The sequence below is a fragment of the Phaseolus vulgaris genome, chromosome 5 (assembly GCF_000499845.2).
Source record: "Phaseolus vulgaris cultivar G19833 chromosome 5, P. vulgaris v2.0, whole genome shotgun sequence".
Taxonomy (NCBI): domain Eukaryota; kingdom Viridiplantae; phylum Streptophyta; class Magnoliopsida; order Fabales; family Fabaceae; genus Phaseolus; species Phaseolus vulgaris.
Genome location: NC_023755.2, coordinates 23,278,014 through 23,298,512, shown reverse-complemented (window position 1 = coordinate 23,298,512; position 20,499 = coordinate 23,278,014). Strand labels below are relative to the sequence as shown.

Below are 20,499 nucleotides of genomic sequence, written 5' to 3'. Positions count from 1 at the left end.
AGGAATTTAGATATCTAGATGGGACAGATGGCCAAACAAATTGCATAGAGACAAAGTGGCCAATTTTTTTCCAACACCACAACCAACCCTAAGGAGCATTGTAACAAATCATTACTGAGAGTGATAAAAAAATTGGAAAGGGAGATGGTATGATGGTGACGGTTGAGAAAAAAAATGGGGAAAAAAGAAAAGAGGGAGGAAAATATGAAGTTGAAGAGATGATAGTTACAAAAGAATTATCCCATTCTCTTATGCCTGCTAAAAAAGTAAAGAAAGGATTTTTTTTTCTGATAATTGCTTCCAAAAAATTATTTTGTAGGATGACCAGAAAACAAATCATTATTTGAAGAAATTATAAGGAAGATGTGTTGTTTTGAAGAAAGAGATATAGAGCCGAAAGCTGGAAGAAGTACTTTGAAGCTAAAAGACTTGCCAAAGAAATTCAAGGATCCAGGGAGTTTTAATATTCCTGTGTCAATAAATGATTTATTTGTTGGTAATGCCTTATTGGATTTAGGGTCAAGCATAAATTTGGTTCCATTAACCCTGTTAAGACAGATAAGTGACTTGGAGGTTAAACCCACCAAGATGCAGTTACAATTGGCTAACAGAACTGTTAAACATCCTTATGGTGTGGTAGAAGATGTTCTTATGAAGGTAGACATGTTCATATTCCCAGTGGGTTTTGTTATCTTGGACATGAAAGAAGATGAGGAAGTCCCTTTGATTCTCGACATACCTTTTATAAAGACTGTTAAAGTCATAATGGATGTGGATAAAGGATAACTTAGAGTAAGGTCTCAGGATGATGAGGTAATGATGGAATGTGCCTTCATGACCGAATTGATTTCTTGAATTTTTGGATGATTTGTGGAAGCTTCAATGGAGGAAACATGCAAGGATGGCTCTCATAGAGCTATGGATTCCTTGAAGGTGCATGATAGGTAGGGAGGGTGATTGGTTGGGCCATATCACTTGAGCTAGGTGAAGAAGAAGATTAAAGTGTCTATCTTAGAGAGGCAAGACAATGGAGTGAGAAAGGCTATCAACTTTGGCAACAATTTTACTCATTCATTAATCTTAATAACTCATGAGCCCAACATCTCAATTTATAGGAGAAAATGATGAACATTTGGAGCCAAAATTTGAAAAATCAAAATAAAACTCTCCAATGAGAAGGTGCCTTGTGGAGTCATGCATTCCATGTTTAGCTCACACATTCCATGATAAATCCTATCCACTCCTAGGCTGCCATGTGGACGTCCATGGGCTCCATGCCAAGGTAATTTTCGTCCTCCAATATACCCTAGACATTTTAGGGTTATATTGGGCTCAAAGAAGCCCAATTGTTACCCTAACTAGTCACTTTTAACCCTAATTAGACCTATTTTACTATTGGCCCAAATACAAGCCCAAAAACCTATGCTACTTGACCTAAATATTTGGTTCAATTATTTTATGCTACTAGGCCCAATACATGGTCCATGAAATCCTAAACAACTTTATACAATTTGTTTAAGCTAAAGCTTGGCCCGAAAATAATGTTGACTAGTCAGCAGAAACTCAGTCTTCTTGTGTTCTGCTAGCAAAATTGTAGTTTATGTTTTGATGACTTGGAGGTCTTATTGGATATGTTTGTACATTCCTTCAGCTTCGAGTGGTCCTCTTGATTGGGCCTACAAAAATAAACAAAAGCCCAATTAGACCCTGTACCGACCCGTCCTCGGGCGTTGACCAGAGTCAACACATAGTGGGACCCTTCAGGGGCGCAATGAGGTAAGAAGGGGGGTTGGTCAGGCCTCGGGCGTTGACTGGCCTCGGGCGTTGACTGGCCTCAGGCGTTGACTGGCCTCGGACCAAGAAGTGCTCATGTCTGAGTGGTGTCACCCCCCGATACCCACGGGTAGGAACGACCGTGGAAGGGGCGGCACAGTAGGAGGTGGCACGGTAGGGGCGTGGAGGCCTCGAGCCTCGATACCTCGAAGAATGATAATAGGCGAGAAAGGTGATTTCCAAAGATGCGGAGTATATGTGCAGGAGGCATGGGGACGTGGCAGTACACGCCACCGTCAAGGAACCACTGGGACAAAGACGACCCATGAGAGGGCCACGTCCCAGGGGGTAATATGCATGCATGGCACGTGAGGAGGGCAGAAACACTCTCAGGGCGAGTGACTAGAGGCTTGGGCACATGAGTTGGCACCCACGTAGTCATCCCCCACGCAGGATGCACTTCGAGAAGGGAGTCTTACACGCTGGGATTTCCCTAAGTTGGATTATAGTGTCGTAAGGCCACCCACACAGAGTTACGCTTAAGTCAGAAGAAGACACGTGGCAGAAGCACTGGAAAGGTATATAAGGTCTCGCTGCTAACAGACTAAGGTACGTTCTAGACTTTACACACGCTAAGTAATTGGAGAGCAGGAGAGAATTCAATTACGATTCAGTTACACGCCTCTTTGAGCACGGTGTTTGTGGTGTTCTGTTACGGAGGTGCACAGTGTTTTCTACCAGTACTGACTTGAGCATCGGAGTGCAAACGGCCGCGAGGGCGCCCATTTGTCTCTCTATTTCAGGTTTTCATGGCGGCGAGGGGTGAAGATTGGAATGAAGACGAAGGAGTCCTTGATACGCAGTTCGTAGCTACGCACGAAGGCAATCTAGTCAACCGGCAAGAACAGACCCATATGTGCAAATAAAATCATAAACAAGCTTTAGGTCTTCTTCCTCCTTTTTATGTGGTTGGGTGTGGCTGGGGTCTCTGTCATCAGGTAAGATTTAATATTTTTGATGATGTGATTAACTGTATTGCAGATAAGAACGAGAGCAAGAAGAGATTTCCAAAGAAGAGGTCATCCCTATAACTGAAGAGAAGATAGAGGATTTAAAGTCAAAGGAGAAAGTTACACGTCATAAAAAGCTAAAGACAAAAGGAGATCGGGACAATCAAGGAAAGTCAGTGGAAAAAGACAAATATCGGTCAGGACAACCTATTATGCTCAACCCGGGTAGGGGGAATGGAATGAAAAAGACAAAGAAATTGTGGGTTATCAAGGAATTAAAGATGGATGGAACAATTGAAGTTGAAGAGCTATATTCAAGAAAAACAAAAGTGATAACAAGAGCACTGGTAAAAAAAAAAAAATTATCCCCCTTGATAAAAACTTTCGTCAAGTTATATGATGTTAAATAAAGCACTTTCTGGGAGGCAACCCAGTAATTTGATTGTTTATTTTGTGTTAGAATAGGTTTTAGGTGTTTAATATAATTATTGTCCCGTAAACAGAAGAATTGGGGAAGCTCACCAGGGCAATCTCGCTCAAGCGAGAAAGTACGAAAAGCGCTAGTGCCTTTGGAGCCATCTTGCTCAAGGGAGAATTTCCTTGCTCAAGCGAGAATAACACAAAATTTTATGTCCTCTCAGGTGTATTGTTGCTCAAGCGAGATTTTTCTTGATCAAGCGAGAAAACCTTGATAGTGTTTTTAAAAACACAAAATTGGGTCTAGTGGTGCCATTCATTTTAAGAACCTTGGTGAAAAGCTCTCGTTTTTGCTCTGTGATAGCTTATTTCTACTCTAATCTTTCATTTTTCCACTTTCAAACTCACAAACTTTGATCATTGTGTGCCAAGTATGTCTTTTACTTGTATATTTAGCCCTATTATTTGTGCTAAGCCATGGATTTAGGTTTTTGGGTTAAAATTTGGGTGTTTTTTTTAGTTTTGAGAAGATTATGATAAAGGAAGTTAAATTCTTTGTTCTATAGATTCTGTGTGGTATGATTGACTGTTGATTCTTACATTCTAGATGGTATTTTAGAAGTCTTACCTTTTTGCATAAAAAATGAAGCATGCACGAAAGGTGTTTGTCAAAATGCATAGTGAAAATGACATGAGGTTTTTGGGTTTTGCATACGGATGGTTTGTTGACAATGCATAAAAAGGGTTTTGTAAAACATGCTTTTATGGAAATTACATGAGATTGGCTAAATTTTGAATTGAGATCTGGATTGATGATAATGTATGAGAAATAGGTTGTGTCTCATTTAAAATTTACAACTATGGGTCAGACCAAGAGTACTACAGCTCAAACGGCCAAAGGAAAAAGAGTGAGGATGGAGTCTCCAGAGCTTCCACCACGAAGCAGGTTTCAAAGTAAAGAAAAGCAGAAAAGGTATGAAGAAATAAAGAATTGGGCTTTTATTCCAAAGAAAAGAGTTCAATTATTGCCTGAACAATATGACCCACTTTTAGGGGGCCTGCAAAGAAGGAATTGGATGAGGCTATTTGAGCCTCTTCAGATGTATGGTCCTGATGTAGTCCATGAATTTTTTGCAAATGCTTGGGCAGGAGATGATGGAGTTCAAGAGTTGTGATCAAAGGTACGAGGGCAATGGGCACCGTTTGATAGGGATTCCATTAGTGCATTATTGGGTGACCCTTTGCAGTTAAGAGAAGATGAGGATTGCACATACCACAGGTTGAAGTCGCAAATTTGGGCTTTAATGATGACATAATGTCTAGGAAAATCTGTCTAACCAATCACACTTATCAAATAACTGCGGCTGGTAAACCATGGAGGATATCAAGGAAGCATATATAGATGTTATCTCAAGTTTGGATGATCTTCATGTTGGCCAATAAGGTACCTAATGGCCATGTATCTGATTTTGAATAATCCCAAGTGTCATCTTCTTTATTGCATTTTAAAAGATGATTATTCTGTTGATGTGGTCAAAATTATTTTTCATGAAATTTATAAATTTGCTAGATTCGAAATTGGTCCAAATAATCATAAGGCAAAGGGTACTTTGGGGTTCATTGCTCTTTTTACTACCATTTGTGCAGAATATGGTGTGGAGGTTAATCCATCTATGAAGATTAGACCTCCAATTGATTTGAAATTTATTATTAAAAATTATACTAGTGCAGAAGAACAGGCACCACAGTCACCTGTTCACTAATCAGAATCATTTGTACCATTTAGGGAAGACAGGTTAATGGAACAGTTGCAACAGATGCAGTTGGAACAAAGAGATACTTGGGAACATATACAAATGCAGGAGAGTGCCAATCATAGAGGGATAATGAGGCTTCAATAAGAAATATATCAAAACTTCCCTTAGTGGCAACATAATCCCTACATGCCTCTTGATCAATTTACTGGTTATGTTGCTTGGCCTGGGGACAAGTACTATTATTCTAAGGGGTAGATCCAACTAATGAAGCAAGACCATCTACGACTGGTGTAGATGATGAATTTAACACAGAGTTGGATGATTTTCTAAGGGACGACTAATATGGTTATTTCTTTTCATTTTTTTTTATTTTTTTAAAGTTTTCTTATTTATTTTGTTAGCATTTGTTTGTTTAGTTGTCTATTTCTATTAGGTTTTGGAATATTTTTTCTGTTTTATTGTTTTCTTGAATTATTGTTAATTTTTAATTCAGTTTGTTTTCTAGTTTATTTTTCTCCAATAAAAAAGAACTGGAATGTTAATCTGCGAAAAAAAAAGAATTTGTGTTTAAATATAGAATAGTGAGATGAATTAGACACATGTTAGAAAAGAAAATATGATTGAATCCCTATTCAAATATAGTTGAAATTGTGATATATGAAAATTTAATAGGATGATTGATTAGAATAGAGAATTACAAAATAAAAATGAATGAGACCAATTAAACAAAGTGAGTGTGAGATCTGATCCTGCCTGTTGACCGGAGCGCTGGAGAATGCCTCGTCAAAGGATCGACGTGCGCGCCGCTTCTCACCTCCGTTCCTCCTCTGGATCTATCTCAAGAACCTGCAAAGAAACGATACGGCGCCGCTGCGGCCGATCGCACTCCGACGCTCAAGTCAGTGACGGTATCACCAAATACTAAGAACTGGAACCGTGCAAATCTCTCTCACAAACAGCTCTGTCACTCGCAAGCGTAAAGTGTATGAACTGAACGTGCGTACCTTAGAAAATCTGTTAGGAACTCTTATATACCTGGTGGTTTTCTCTCTCCTGGCAGTTACAGACTTGGACACGTGGCTCGTATCCAACTGTACACGTGCCATCATCTGGAGGCTCCCTGACTTGGCGGTGCTTCTACTCTCATTTTGGCTAAGTTACCTATGCATGGTACTGCCCAGTGCATAGCTAACTCAGGAGTGCGATCTCTACTGAAACTGGCGAGGTAGGGCCTTCATACACCTTCCCTGTGGTCTCGCCGGCCGCCTTCATAATCTGCTTCTCCTTTATCTTCGGCGATGTGCTTGTTCTGGCGATCTCCGACTGCCTGGTCGCCTGAGTCTGCATCTGGCGACTTCATCCCCAACCTGGCGATCGCCTATTCTGGTAAGCTGGAGATCGGAACACGCCAACTTAACTATCGGCGACTACACGTGCCTCCCGACTTCCTTCCCAACTGTCAACCTAGCGCCTTGTCAACACGCCTATACTGTAGCAGGATGCCACGTCATCGCACCCGACCACCAGGGCGGTACACAAGCCCCCCAGTCTTAAGCGAAGACTTGTCTAGCGAAAAGACTGAAAAAGCCTTCGTTAACACCGGTCTACGTGGCGTGGGCGCAGAATTCCAAGCGATAGTACTTTCTGCTGCTCTGACGCTCCACCAAACCCTTCGCGCATCGTTCGACACGTGGCTTTCATCAACGGCTATCTTCATCTGCCGTTAGCGCTTCCCAAAACCGTTTCGAAAAACCCTTAAACCCCTTACGCTCCTACTGTTCCATCACTTTCTTCACACTTGCATACGCTCTCATTTCCTTCTGCGAAAGCTCTCGACGTTCCTCGACGCTCTAGATCACCACCTCCCTTCAACATTCTCCCGATCATCGAAAGGTAACTACTTTCCTTCATCTGCTGGGTTTCCTTGCATTTTCACCGATTTGCATCATCCTGTAACTGTCTGGTGCATACGCTGTGGGCTGTTTTTCCATTTCTCCTTCTGCTTAACTTAGGGCTTTGTCGATCGTCGCAACGAACTCACATTCGTTCGTCTTTCACCTTCCTTTCATGATCGAGTCAGCCTTTGTAACCCTCCTGATTATTTTTTCTTCCTTCTTCGTTTGCAGTTGCTATCATGACTCGCACGAAGATCACCCCGAACCCCCCTCCATCAGCGCGAAACCCTCCTTCACAAGCACACGACTCAACGCAAGTTCGTGGTGCTCCCTCTTCGCAGGCTGTGAGGCCTGCGTCTTCTCAAACCGCTCTGGCCCAGGCGACTCCACCAAACGCTGGAGGAGCCCCCATCCCACTGCCAGACTTCAAGACGTTATACCCATGGGCTAACTCAACCCTCTTAAAGGAAACGTCGTCGGTGAACACCGCGGGAGCGGTTCTGCGATTGACCAATGGGGACGAGGCCCACCAATCGTTCCACAAGGAGCACGATGAGAGAATGATGGTGCTGCCTTGCCCCGCCACTCTGCCAGTGTGCGCCGATGATAAAGTGAGCGCCGACGGGCCCTTCTGCTTCGCCTACACCACTTTTTTCAAGAAGGTCAAACTCAGGTTCCCTCTCACTCGATTTGAGAGGGAACTCTTAACCGAGCTCAATATCGCTGCCGCCCAGCTTCACCCCAACAGCTGGGCGTTTGTCCGAGCTTTCGAGATAACGTGCGCCCACCTGGGGTTGCCCGCGTCAGTGGACGTGTTTTTATTCTTGTTCGAGGCCAAGCACCCAGGAGATCGCCTGTGGGTCAGCCTGAATGCCATTGCTGGGAGGTCCATTTTCACCATCTTCCAGCAGTCGTACAAGGATTGGAAGGGGAAGTTCATTCAGGTTCGCGCAAATGACAAAGACACTTCCCTTCTCGACGGTTTCCCCTTGTACTGGGTGGACAAGGGGAAAAAGGAGTCCAAGAGCTGCTTCAGGAGGCCCAGAAGTCCTGATAGCATGGGAGCTTTGGACAGAGACCTTTGTCTCTTCTGGAAGAGGGTGGCAGATGCCCACATAACATTCTTGACCCCCACCCTGATTTCCTTCGAGTTCTTTGAGGACCAGTTGGAATTCCAAATAGGTTAGGACGCTACATCTTTGTCTTGACATTGCTTCTGATATTGTTTCTGGGCGTCTTGTGCGACACACACAGACTTTGGTTTTATCTTTCCTGCATATGCCTGCTTTTGCTGTCTCATTGTCTTGTACACTTACCCCTTTCTCCTTTGAACTTATGCACTTTCATTTCATGCAGACACCATGTTGGGTAAGAACATGCTCGCCGACTTAAAGGCGCTCGCCCGCAACCACGGGTTGGCGACCGGCTCCCAAACGGTTCCCAACTCGGCGGTCGAGAAGGCCATCATCCAGGGGCGATCACCGCCTAAGGCGCCCACCCAACGAAAGAAACTGGTCCTTAAGAGGCCAAAGCGGAAAGCCCCCCAAGTTGTCCAAGAGGATGAGGAAGAGGACGACGAGGTCACAGAGGATGGCCTTGTCACGAAAAGGAAGAGGGTGGCACCATCTTCTCCACCTGCCCCGCCCCCTCTTCCAGCTTCAACACCACCATCAACACCCGCTCCTCCTCCCTCATCACCAGCACCACAAGCCCCTTCACCACCAGTCCAAGCAGTTCCATTGGCCACTGCGCCACCTGCAACTGAGGCCCCAGAGCCAAATTTCTTGGAGGACCCCCCGAGCGCCTCCACACCACATATATCAGCAGGAGGGGGCCCTCCTTCCAACACTTCAGCTGCAGGAATCGTTCCAATCGGGGATGAGGTCGCTCACACCTCTCCAATCCTAATCACCGAGTCCCCGATTGCGTCGCCACGCCAGGAAACAACCACTGAAAATGTTGCTAAGGAAGGTGGCGACGAGAACCCTCAACAAGCCCCCCTGGCGCCTCTCCAAGCCGCGAACCTTTCCCTCGAGGTTACAAGGATGTGGGAACCTCTGACCGCCAAACTCAAAACCATAGCAGAGGATATCCCATCGATCATAACGAGGGCTGTGGAGAGCTCCACCAGGCGGTTCCAAGACGATGTCTACCACCTCAAGACCGAAAACAGCACAATGAAGGTTGAGGTAGAGAAAGTGGCATTCAGCCTGACGCTCGCGGAAATGGAACATTCCCGAGTAGAGGATGCCCTAAGCACCGAGCTTAGGCTTGCGCGCAAGGAAGCTGCTGACCTTCGCCGCAAAGTCCATGAACTTGCCCAAGAAAAAGTTGAACTTGAAAGCAGAATCGTGCCTCTGCGCACCAAGGCGAGCGACCTGGAGGCTCACATTCAAGCTAATGCCGATAAGGTACAAAAACTGGAGCAAAGGTCAATCGACCGCGAGAAGCTGCTTGGGCAAGTAGAAAAAGCAAGGGATGACGCCATGGCTGATCTCACCGAGGCGAACAAGGAAAAAGAGAAGATGGCTGCCGAGTTGACCCAAGCTCGAACAGAATCCAAGAAGGTTACTAACGACCTTCTCCATGCTCAAGAGACTAACAAACAACTCCAAAAACAGATTGAAGAGCAGGGGCAGCAGAACAAGGAGCTCAAGAAACAAGCTGAAGAGCTGGGATAGCAGAACGAGGAGCTCAAGAAACAGGTTGAAGAGCTTCAAGGACAATTTGAAGAACTTAAGCTAAATTCTGCTCAGATTCTGACTGCTGGATTCGAAGCCGCTCGGGAGCAATTCGCATGCCTATTCCCTGATCTCGACCTCAGCATGGTGTCATTAAACAATGAAGTAGTAGATGGAAAGGTCGTTCCCGCCGAAGGCTCAACCAATTCCACCCCATCTGCTTCTTTATAAATTCACATGTATTTACCTTGTAAAAACTCTTGCACATGTGTTTTGAACAGTTACTCATTTCAATAGCGAGACTTGGATATTTCTTCTGACTTCTTTTGAGCGCTTTTACTTTCTTTGTATGTTTAACTTTGCTGCGTTCAACTTAGCGTTTTGGCAAACACGACCTTTGGCGTAACTGCTTCGAGCCGATTCAAACTTAAGCAATAATCGCTTTAAACAACTTGTACCCCTGAGGCACTAACCTGATCATAAGAAAAGTTCCAAGCAACGAACTGTGACTCAATCATCGGTTCAAACAACGTCCCACTTGACCCGCTTTACCAAACAAGTCTTTCAACCTTCTCACCGTCGTTTGAACTTTTCCCGATCGCCAAAACCTCTTGGTAACACCAGCTTTTTCCAGCCTCATGCTTTGGCAGTCATTTCTTTATCTGAGGCAGAAATGCCCTTTGGGATCTTCCTTTACCTCCCTGAACTTCGGAGCTAGAGACTGGCTGGCTAGGCGTTCTCTTCGAACCTACCTTAGCCACCTTTCAAGCTTCTTCCACCCTCTTCGCCATACCTGAACTCGTTCAAGACGAGAAGGATTTTATCTTGCCTATACTCGCACACAAGCGAGAAGGTCTTTAACTCGCCTGAACTCGCTCATCGGCGAGAAGGACTTTTACTCGCCTGAACTCGCTCATCGGCGAGAAGGACTTTAAACGGCCTTAACTCGCTCGACGGCGAGAAGGACTTTGTCTGGTGCCTCAACTTGCCCAGAGTGTACATCTCCTCCCCCCTGGATGCACTGAGGACCCTTTCTTTCTCACGCCTGCACTCGCTCGACGGCGAGGAGGTCTCTGATGGGCCTTAGCTCGCACAACGGCGATAAGGACTTTATCCGGTGCCTCAACTTGCCCAGGGCGTACATCTCCTCCCCCTGGATGCACTGAGGACCTTTCTCGCCTGCGCCCGCACGACGGCGAGGAGGTCTTTAACTTGCCTCTACGTTGCCCCGGGAGTTACATCTTCTCGCTCCCAGAAACACGGAGGACTTTTCCCCTTTCTCGCCTGCACTCGCTCGACGGCGAGGAGGTCTTTCATCTGGTGCCTCCAATCGCTGATAAACGATGAGGACTTAGAAACTTAACTGGTGCCTCTAATCGCCGAAAAACGATGAGGACTTTAAAAACTTAACTGGTGCCTCTAATCGCCGAAAAACGATGAGGACTTTAAAAACTTAGAAAACACGCGACATATCTTTTCGCGCCTTAAATCATGTACGAATGACAAGGTCTTTCTTCGAAACTTTCGGAAATAACACATATGCAATCTGGAAACACCTTATACTTCGAAAACTCTTCTTTCATTGGGTGGCCTCATTAAAAACCCTCCTTAGGGAAAAAAGAGTGCCCCCTTGAAACTATTTTAACAGAGACATTGTAATGTAATATTTGTGTTTGTCTTTACTTACAAAGCTCTTAGCTATAGTACAACTTCAGGTGTGTGGCGTTCCAGGTACGAGGGATCGCCCCCCCTTCCAGCGTCTCCAAGCGATAGGCTCCGTTCCCGAGTGCCTCGGTTATTCTGAACGGTCCAGTCCACTTGGGTGATAGCTTATTCTCCATCTCGTACTGGTGGGCCTTCCTCATCACCAGATCGCCTTCTCTAAACTGCCTTGGCATCACCTTTGAGTTGTACCTTCGCTCGACCCTTCTCTTCACCGCCTCAGCCTTCAGCCTTGCCTCCTCCCTGACTTCGTCCAGCAGATCCAGGTTCAGCCTTCTCTCTTCATTCGAGTCTTCCTCTACAAAGTTCTGGAATCTCGGCGAGCTCTCCTGAATCTCGACTGGAATCATGGCATCACACCCATAGACCAAGCTAAACGGGGTCTCATGGGTTCCTGACTGCTCGGTGGTGTGGTACGCCCAAACTATACGGGGTACCTCCTCAGCCCAACTTCCCTTGGCTTTCTCGAGCCTTCTCTTCAAACCTCTCAGCAACACCCAATTAGCCGATTCCACCTGGCCATTCGTCTGAGGGTGCTCGACGGATGCAAACACTTGCTGAATTCCAACCCCTTCACAAAGCTTTTTCAACAGGTGGCTTGCAAACTGAGTCCCATTATCTGACACCAGGCGCTTAGGCACTCCAAACCGGCACACGATGTTCTTCCATACAAAGCCTTCGATCTTGTGTGCGGTGATCTGGGCCACTGGTTCTGCTTCAATCCATTTGGTGAAGTACTCAATCGCCACTACCAAGTACTTCATCTGCCTGATCGCCAGTGGAAAAGGTCCCAGGATGTCGATCCCCCAAGTATGAAACGGCCAAGGGCTATAGATCGACTTCAACTCCTCGGGAGGTGCCTTATGCCAATCGGCGTGCTGCTGGCACTGTTTGCAGCATTGGGCATACTTCTTGCAATCTTCTCTCATGGATGGCCAATAGTAGCCTGCACGGAGAGTCCTCGCGGCCAGAGCTCGACCCCCGACGTGACTTCCACATATTCCTTCGTGGAGCTCTACCATAATTCTCGTGCACTTCTCGTCGTGTATACATTCCAGGAGTGGGTGAGTGAACCCAAACCTGTACAGATCGCCATCAATCAGTGTATACTTGCTGGAATTTTTCTTTACCTTCCTAGCTTCTGCTGGATCCAGCGGGAGGAGACCATCTGCCAAGCACCGCTTGTACTGTGTTATCCAAGTGTCTGGCTCATGGGTGGCATAGACCTGCATCACGTCCACCTTCTCTCCTCGACATGCTCTGATTCTCGGCGATCTCAGAGTTTCTTGCGTCAAAGACTTATGGCTTCTCGCTGCTCTCTGCGTCGACTTGCTTATCTGAAGGACCAGGTGATCTGCTGCGAATGCCCTCGGCGTCTTCAGAGTTTCTTGAATCACCGTCCTCTGCCTACCCCCCTTGCCTGAACTGGCGAGCTTAGCAAGCAAGTCAGCTCGGGCATTCTGTTCTCGGGGCACGTGGACCACTTCAAAAGAGACAAAGGAACTCTTCAATTCCTGCACATACGCCAAGTAAGCCGCCATTTGTGGATCTTTAGCCTGGAACTCGCCTGTTACTTGCCCTGTGACTAGCAGCGAGTCACTCTTAGCCATCAGCACCCTAGCTCCCATCTCCTTGGCCAGCAGAATCCCGGCGATCAGCGTCTCATACTCTGTTCGATCAGCACGCCGTTGGGTCCTTCCAATATTACTCCAGCACCGCTACCCTGCTGGTTCGATGATCCATCCACCGAGAGTACCCAACGGAAGTCATCTCCTTCCACCCGCGTCGCCTCCGATGAGAGCTCGACTACGAAATCTGCAAAGACTTGCCCCTTGATCGGGCCTCGGGGCTCATATTTAATGTCAAATTCTGACAATTCGACTGCCCACTTCACCATTCTTCCTGCAACGTCAGGTTTCTTTAAGACCTTCTGGATGGGCAGGTCAGTCATCACCAGTATTGTGAAGCTGTGGAAGTAGTGGCGCAACCTCCTCGCCGAAAACACCACAGCCAGCGCAGCCTTCTCCAGGGCCTGATATCTCGTTTCTGGGCCCTGCAACACCTTGCTCACAAAATAGATAGGCTTCTGAGCCTGATCTTGGTCCTGGGCGAGCACCGCACTCACCGCCCTCTCAGTCACAGCAAAATACAATCTGAGAGGGATTCCCGCCAGTGGTTTGCACAGAACCGGCGGGCTCGCCAGATATTCCTTCAGCTTGACGAAAGCTTCCTCGCATTCTTTCGTCCAAGCGAACTTGTTATTGCGCCGCAGACATTGGAAATAGGGATGTCCCTTTTCTCCGCTCGCTGACACGAAGCGAGATAGGGCTGCCATCCGACCTGTCAGCTGCTGGACCTCTTTCACTGTAGCCGGGCTTCTCATCGCCAAAATGGCGGCACACTTGTCCGGGTTGGCCTCTATTCCTCTTTCGGTCAAGAGAAAACCCAAAAATTTTCCAGCCTCCACGCCGAAAATGCATTTCTCCGGGTTGAGCTTCAACTTGAACTTGGCGATCGTCGTGAACAATTCTTCCAAGTCTGCAACGTGCTTGCTTTTCTCCTGCGAGGTCACGACCATGTCATCGACGTAAGCTTGCACGTTCCTTCCCAGCATTGGTGCAAGTACTCGGTCCATCAGCCTCTGGTACGTGGCCCCCGCGTTCTTCAGCCCAAACGGCATTACCTTATAGCAGTAGCACGACCTCTCCGTCATGAAGGCTGTTTTCTCTTCATCCATGGGATGCATCTTGATCTGATTATAGCCCGAGAAGGCATCCAGGAAACTCAGCAGCTTGCACCCTGCAGCACTATCAACCAGGGCATCAATGCTTGGTAAAGGATACGAATCCTTTGGGCAAGCCTTATTCAGATCGGTGAAATCGACGCACATGCGCCATTTCCCGTTGCTCTTCTTCACCAGCACGACATTTGCCAACCACTCAGGGTACTGGACTTCCCTGATGTGGCCTGCAGCGAGGAGTTTCTGGGTCTCATCCTTGATCGCCTGCCTCCTCTCTTCATTAAATTTCCTCCTTCTTTGCCGCACCGGTCTCACCATGTTGTCCATCGCCAGATGATGGCACAAGAAGTCGGGATCGATCCCGGGCATGTCCGAAGCGGACCAGGCACACGCGTCCAGATGCCGTTCAATCACCTTGGCGATCTGGTCCTGGAGATCGACCTCCAGAGATCTTCCGAGCTTGAAAACTTTCCCCCCGATCTCCTTCTCGAGCCACTGCTCGACGGGCTTGGGCCTTGATTCTCTGGCGATCACCGCCTTGGCGATTCCGAGTTCCCTTGCTTCCTCCGGGCGATTCCGCGCCTCTTCTTCCTCCAGGCCAGCATTCCTCTCCCCCAGCTCAGCATCTACCATCTCTACGTCCCTTCCGGCGGCCTCCTCCATTATCGGCGGTCTGGGCTTCACACCGGGAGGTGGGGTGGTTGTGACATAGCTCACTGATCTTTTATTTTTCAGGCTATTTTCATAGCACTTTTTCGCTTCCTTCTGATCAGACTTTATCGTGATCACCACCCCTTCCATGGACGGCAGCTTCACCTTCATGTGCCGAGTCGATGGAATTGCGCCTATCCTGTTAAGAGTGGGCCTTCCCAGCAGGATGTTATATGCTGAAGGGGCGTTTACGATGAGGTACTTGATTTTCTCCGTCCTCGACCCAGCCTCATCGGTAAACGTGGTTCTCAGCTCAATGTACCCCCTGACCTCCACCTGGTCGCCAGCGAACCCATACAAGCACCCTCCATAGGGCCTTAGCTGGTCAAGGGGCAATTCCAGCTGCGTGAAAGTCGGCCAGAACATCACGTCTGCCGAACTTCCTTGGTCCACCAGAACTCGGTGAACCTTCCTCCCCGCCGTGATCAACGAAATAACAATGGGATCGTTGTCATGAGGCACAACGTCCCGAAGATCCTGCTTGGTGAACGTAATGTCCACTTCGGGCGAGTGATCTTCAAACATGTCCACTGACATCACCGATCGCGCGTACTTTTTCCTCTGCGAAGCGGTGCATCCACCACCTGAGAAACCCCCTGCAATGGTGTGGATCTCCCCATGGATAGGCATCTCGTGTTGCTGGGCTTCTCCACCTGCCGGCTGGGAACTCGACGCTCCTCCGGTCCTTCTGTCCAGCAGATAGTCGTTTAGGAACCCGCTCTTAACCAGATCGTCGAGCTGGTATCCTAAAGACAAACACGAGTCCAGGTTGTGGCCAAAGCACTGGTGAAACTCGCACCAGACGTCCGGCTTCGACCCCAGCACCTTGTCGCCCACCTTCTCGGGCGCCTTCAACCTAGCAGATATGTTAGGGATAGCAATCAGGTCCGCTAGTCCCATGACGAATTTGTGCTTAGGCGGGCGATTGTATTCCCGGCGTGCTGGTTGTTGGCGTGCCGGCGGTTGGCGCGCTTGGCTTCTTCCCTTATTTCTCCTATCGTAAGGATAGCGAGTCCTTTGGTCCTTTCTGGCCGCCGCTGCCGTTTCCAGCACCCTCTGTGGCTGGATCCTGGTCTGGGCGCGTGGCCTGGCGGGAGCCACGCTGCCTCTCTTCTCGGCGACCTCACTCTCGTCGGCGATGTGGGCCACCGCAAGTCGCCTGACTTCAGCAAACGTCGCTGGATGAGCCCTGATCAAGGCTTCGCAGAATGGCCCTGGCTGCACGCCCTTCTTGAAGGCATAAACCAGCATTTCTTCATCCTTGGCCGGCGATCTGACCATCTGTGCTCCGAAGCGATTGAGGTAGTCTCTGAGGGACTCCCCATGGTACTGCCTTATATCAAACAGATCATAGGACACCCTAGGCGGTGCCTTGTTCACAATATACTGCTCGACAAAGATTTTCGAGAATTGTTGAAAATTAGTTATGTGGCCATTAGGCAGGCTCAGAAACCACTCCATCGCCGTTCCCTGGAGCGTGCTCACGAACATCTTACAATAGACGGCGTCCGACCCTCCTGACAGCATCATCTGTGTGTGGAACGTGGTCAGATGAGCCTCTGGATCCTCCACGCCAGTAAAAACAGCTTTAACCGGGACCACGCTCGTGGGAATTGGCGTGTCGGTAATCACCTGAAGGAAAGGCATTGGGAAAACACGAGGCGGCGTCGACGGTGCCACCTCTTCAGCAGAAGAACGAACCTGCTGCTCCTGAAGAGCTCGACGTAGCTCCTCAGCTACCTTGCTGAGCTCCTCGTTCCTGGCGCGAGAGGCGACCAGGTCTTCATGTATCCTTGCCTGCTCGACGCGCGAGGCTTCTACAGTGGCCTGCAATGAGCGCATCATTTCTGCCATCTGCGCCATGGTCATGGCGGCGTCGCCTTCAGCTGCGACGGGAGCCACGAGACTGGAACGATTGCTTCTCATCTTTCTCATTAACTTCAGCGAACCACAGAAATACAGCAAATGACACTTCAACCACGATCGAATCAGCGACCAACCGGAGAAAACTCAAGAAACTGCGCAAGAACTTCAAGAACACCGCAAACCTTAGAAGAAGATCGCAGCTTCACCAAAAACCACCGTTTCCCCGGGAACCAAACAACCAAACGAAAGAACTCGAATCCACCGATCGAAAAGCCAAACGAACGGTTTAAAACACAAACTTCACCGAACGAAACTCAAAGAAACCAAGAACGACGGTTGCACCAGCACACAACCGCGCAGAAAACCTCGAAAACTTCCACGAACTCACGCTGTGGATGGGAGCACGTTTTACACGGCCCCACGGTGGGCGCCTGATGATCCTGCCTGTTGACCGGAGCGCTGGAGAATGCCTCGTCAAAGGATCGACGTGCGCGCCGCTTCTCACCTCCGTTCCTCCTCTGGATCTATCTCAAGAACCTGCAAAGAAACGATACGGCGCCGCTGCGGCCGATCGCACTCCGACGCTCAAGTCAGTGACGGTATCACCAAATACTAAGAACTGGAACCATGCAAATCTCTCTCACAAACAGCTCTGTCACTCGCAAGCGTAAAGTGTATGAACTGAACGTGCGTACCTTAGAAAATCTGTTAGGAACTCTTATATACCTGGTGGTTTTCTCTCTCCTGGCAGTTACAGACTTGGACACGTGGCTCGTATCCAACTGTACACGTGCCATCATCTGGAGGCTCCCTGACTTGGCGCTGCTTCTACTCTCATTTTGGCTAAGTTACCTATGCATGGTACTGCCCAGTGCATAGCTAACTCAGGAGTGCGATCTCTACTGAAACTGGCGAGGTAGGGCCTTCATACACCTTCCCTGTGGTCTCGCCGGCCGCCTTCACAATCTGCTTCTCCTTTATCTTCGGCGATGTGCTTGTTCTGGCGATCTCCGACTGCCTGGTCGCCTGAGTCTGCATCTGGCGACTTCATCCCCAACCTGGCGATCGCCTATTCTGGTAAGCTGGAGATCGGAACACGCCAACTTAACTATCGGCGACTACACGTGCCTCCCGACTTCCTTCCCAACTGTCAACCTGGCGCCTTGTCAACACGCCTATACTGTAGCAGGATGCCACGTCATCGCACCCGACCACCAGGGCGGTACAAGATCTTTAAACTGTTTTAAGATTTCTACTGATGAATTAACAGTTGTGGTTGATTAATTTTTATTTTTTGTTACATCATAAAAGAGAATGAAGATGATTGAGGCATTTGTGTTAATTAGGAACCTAGGGCCAATAACCAACCTTTATCCTATTATAATTCCATTTTTTTATATCCCCTTTGGGCCAATAATTTTTTTTATAATTGCTCCCTAACCTTTGATGATATATTTTCCTACCCTTTAGCATGTTTAAGGAAGGAGAACATATATGCAATAAATATAGAAAAAGGAATGATTGGTTTTGATAGTTAAAAGCTAAAAAAGTTGAAAATAGGAAGAATCTATTCCTATTGATGAGAAAATGAAAAAAAAAAATCATGAAAAGGTAGAAAGAAAATTGAAGAAAAGTGTGATCTCAAAAATATTGTTAAAGATGTGCATTTTGTTATCTCAAAAACCAATATTTTTTGGAAGCCCAACTCATTACAACCCTGGAAAAGACCTCAAGATTCATGTTTCTAATATGTTTGTGATAGGAAGATGAAATGAAAAACAACTGTGATTTGTTATCATTTAGTGAAAATATAGATAAACACTTATCTGTGAGCATATGAAAAATAATTCCTTAATGAATTGTCAGTTATTTGTTTTGATTTGATCCTGGAAGTTGATTGCATATATATTTTTCTATATTTAAATTTGGAATCATCATAAGTTTCTAATTTAATTTGTTGTTTAGTAAATTAAGTTGTTTTGATATTTAAATTCAAATATATTCATTTACTTTGCTTGAGGACAAACAAGAATCTAAGTTGGCGAGAGTCATAAGTGTCTAATTTCAGTAATATTTCATATTAAAATATAAACACTTATGAGTATTAATTGCTAAATTACATATAAAATAATCCCTAATTTATGATTTTATACCTTTTTACATATTTTATGATCTTTATTTGAATAAGAGTATTTTATTCCCAATTTTTGTGTTAATTTCAGGTTTCCAGGGAAGAATGAAGATGACTAGGTTAAAGAGGAATCATATAATCTAAAAAGAGAAATATGGAAGGTCCCAGAACGCATAAAAGCACCAAAAAGCCAACTTCGCAACAGGGAATCTCGCTCAAGCGAGCTGATTCTCGCTTGAGCGAGAATGCTCCAGTGACGTTTTCGAAAATCGATGCCTTTCTCGCTTGAGCCAACTACATCTCGCTTGATCGAGAATGCGTCAGACAAATTGGGCCATTTTATGTTTTCATCAATAAGCCCATCTACACGACACAGGAAGTCACCTAACCCTAGAAAATTTGGTTAAATAGGCGGTTATAGGCTCAACCCTGGTGTGGCAGATTAAAGGGAAGACACCATCGAATGACTTGTAACCCAATTGGGAAAATAAAAGGTGCTAGAAGATGTATGGTTAATTCTACCCTTTGGAATTGGGAGTAATCTGTTTGAACTCTTATGTATTGAGGTGATATTTGAATATACTATAATATTTTTTTCTTCATTAATTATTGGTATTATTGTTTTGTTTCTAACTCTTGGTCTAGAATCTTAAATCTGACTTGAATGTATTTTTATGGTTCTGACCTAAACAACAATACTTAACATATTTGACTGCTAGGAATAAACTTGAAATGTTTATTGCTATCAACGTCTGAGCTTGACTCTAAGTTGTTTTTATAAATATGCAAGGAATCGATATTTAGGAAACATTCTTAATAATTTTATATGCGAGGAATCGATATAAATGAATTTTATACGGGCATCAATTTCTATCGAAGAACATAATGTTACCATGCTAATAAAAATACATGAGAGTGAGAAAGATGAAACCTAATCCCTATTTTCCCAACTTGAAGCAACCAATTCTTTGCCTGTTTTCTTATTAATCATCGCCAACACAATCACTTTCAACACATTTTTTATTGTTTTGTATCATATTTAGCGAATATTGTATTTGATAATTCATATGTTCTGTGTGAGATCGATATCCGTCCTTAGAGACAATTATTACTTCTGACAACGCGATGAAATTTCCGTAAAGAGTCATTAATACACAACCAAAAACTAATAGAGACTTTAAATCGAAAACAAACACGTCAGTGGATCAAGACACCAATCAGAAAAGGAAAAACAAGTAGAAGCAAAGTAAGAAGTGATCAAAGACGAAGCCTTCAGTTGAGCTAGAGAAAAGAATTTAGAGTGATCAATGACTCATCCCTTAAAAATGTGACTATTCCTTTGGCTCCAAATCTCGCCAACGATTGCAACCCAAACACTTCCCCAAGCAGCGTTTACATATCCTGGAACATTGCACAAGATAAAGTGTAAGAAATTTGAACTAGAATCAAAATGATCTACCGACACCATCCCAATCCAAGCATAACACTGACTCCAAAATAACCAAGCTACTCTGCATTCAAAACACTAGTGCCTTATAGTCTCAACTTCTTCCCGACATAAACAACATGAGGAAAAATCGACAGTCACCCCACGTCTAACCAGATTAGCCTTAGAAGCAATCGAATTACCCAATACTCTCCAAATAGTAAAAAAAGCATAAGGTAACGCCTTAATCTTCCAAAAATCTTCGAACAAGGGCGAATTTTCATTTATGCAAGCCTTCCTTAAAATACTATATGTCGAACTGACCGAAAACCCCAAAATCACGTCATCCTTCCACACCCAGCTAGCTTCC

The 20,499-nt window shown here is 46.1% G+C and overlaps 1 protein-coding gene across 1 annotated transcript; it reads left to right on the top strand.

Moving 5' to 3' along the window:
• Positions 1–363: 363 nt before the first annotated feature.
• LOC137834152 (uncharacterized) lies at positions 364–786 on the top strand. The gene has a single exon (XM_068642216.1). The coding sequence runs from the start codon at positions 364–366 to the stop codon at positions 784–786; it is 423 nt and encodes a 140-aa protein (XP_068498317.1).
• The last annotated feature ends 19,713 nt before the right edge of the window (positions 787–20,499 follow it).

Bases quoted from the DNA above. Each gene is read 5' to 3' on its own strand.
- LOC137834152 (XM_068642216.1), top strand. From the start codon at position 364: ATGTGTTGTTTTGAAGAAAGAGATATAGAGCCGAAAGCTGGAAGAAGT.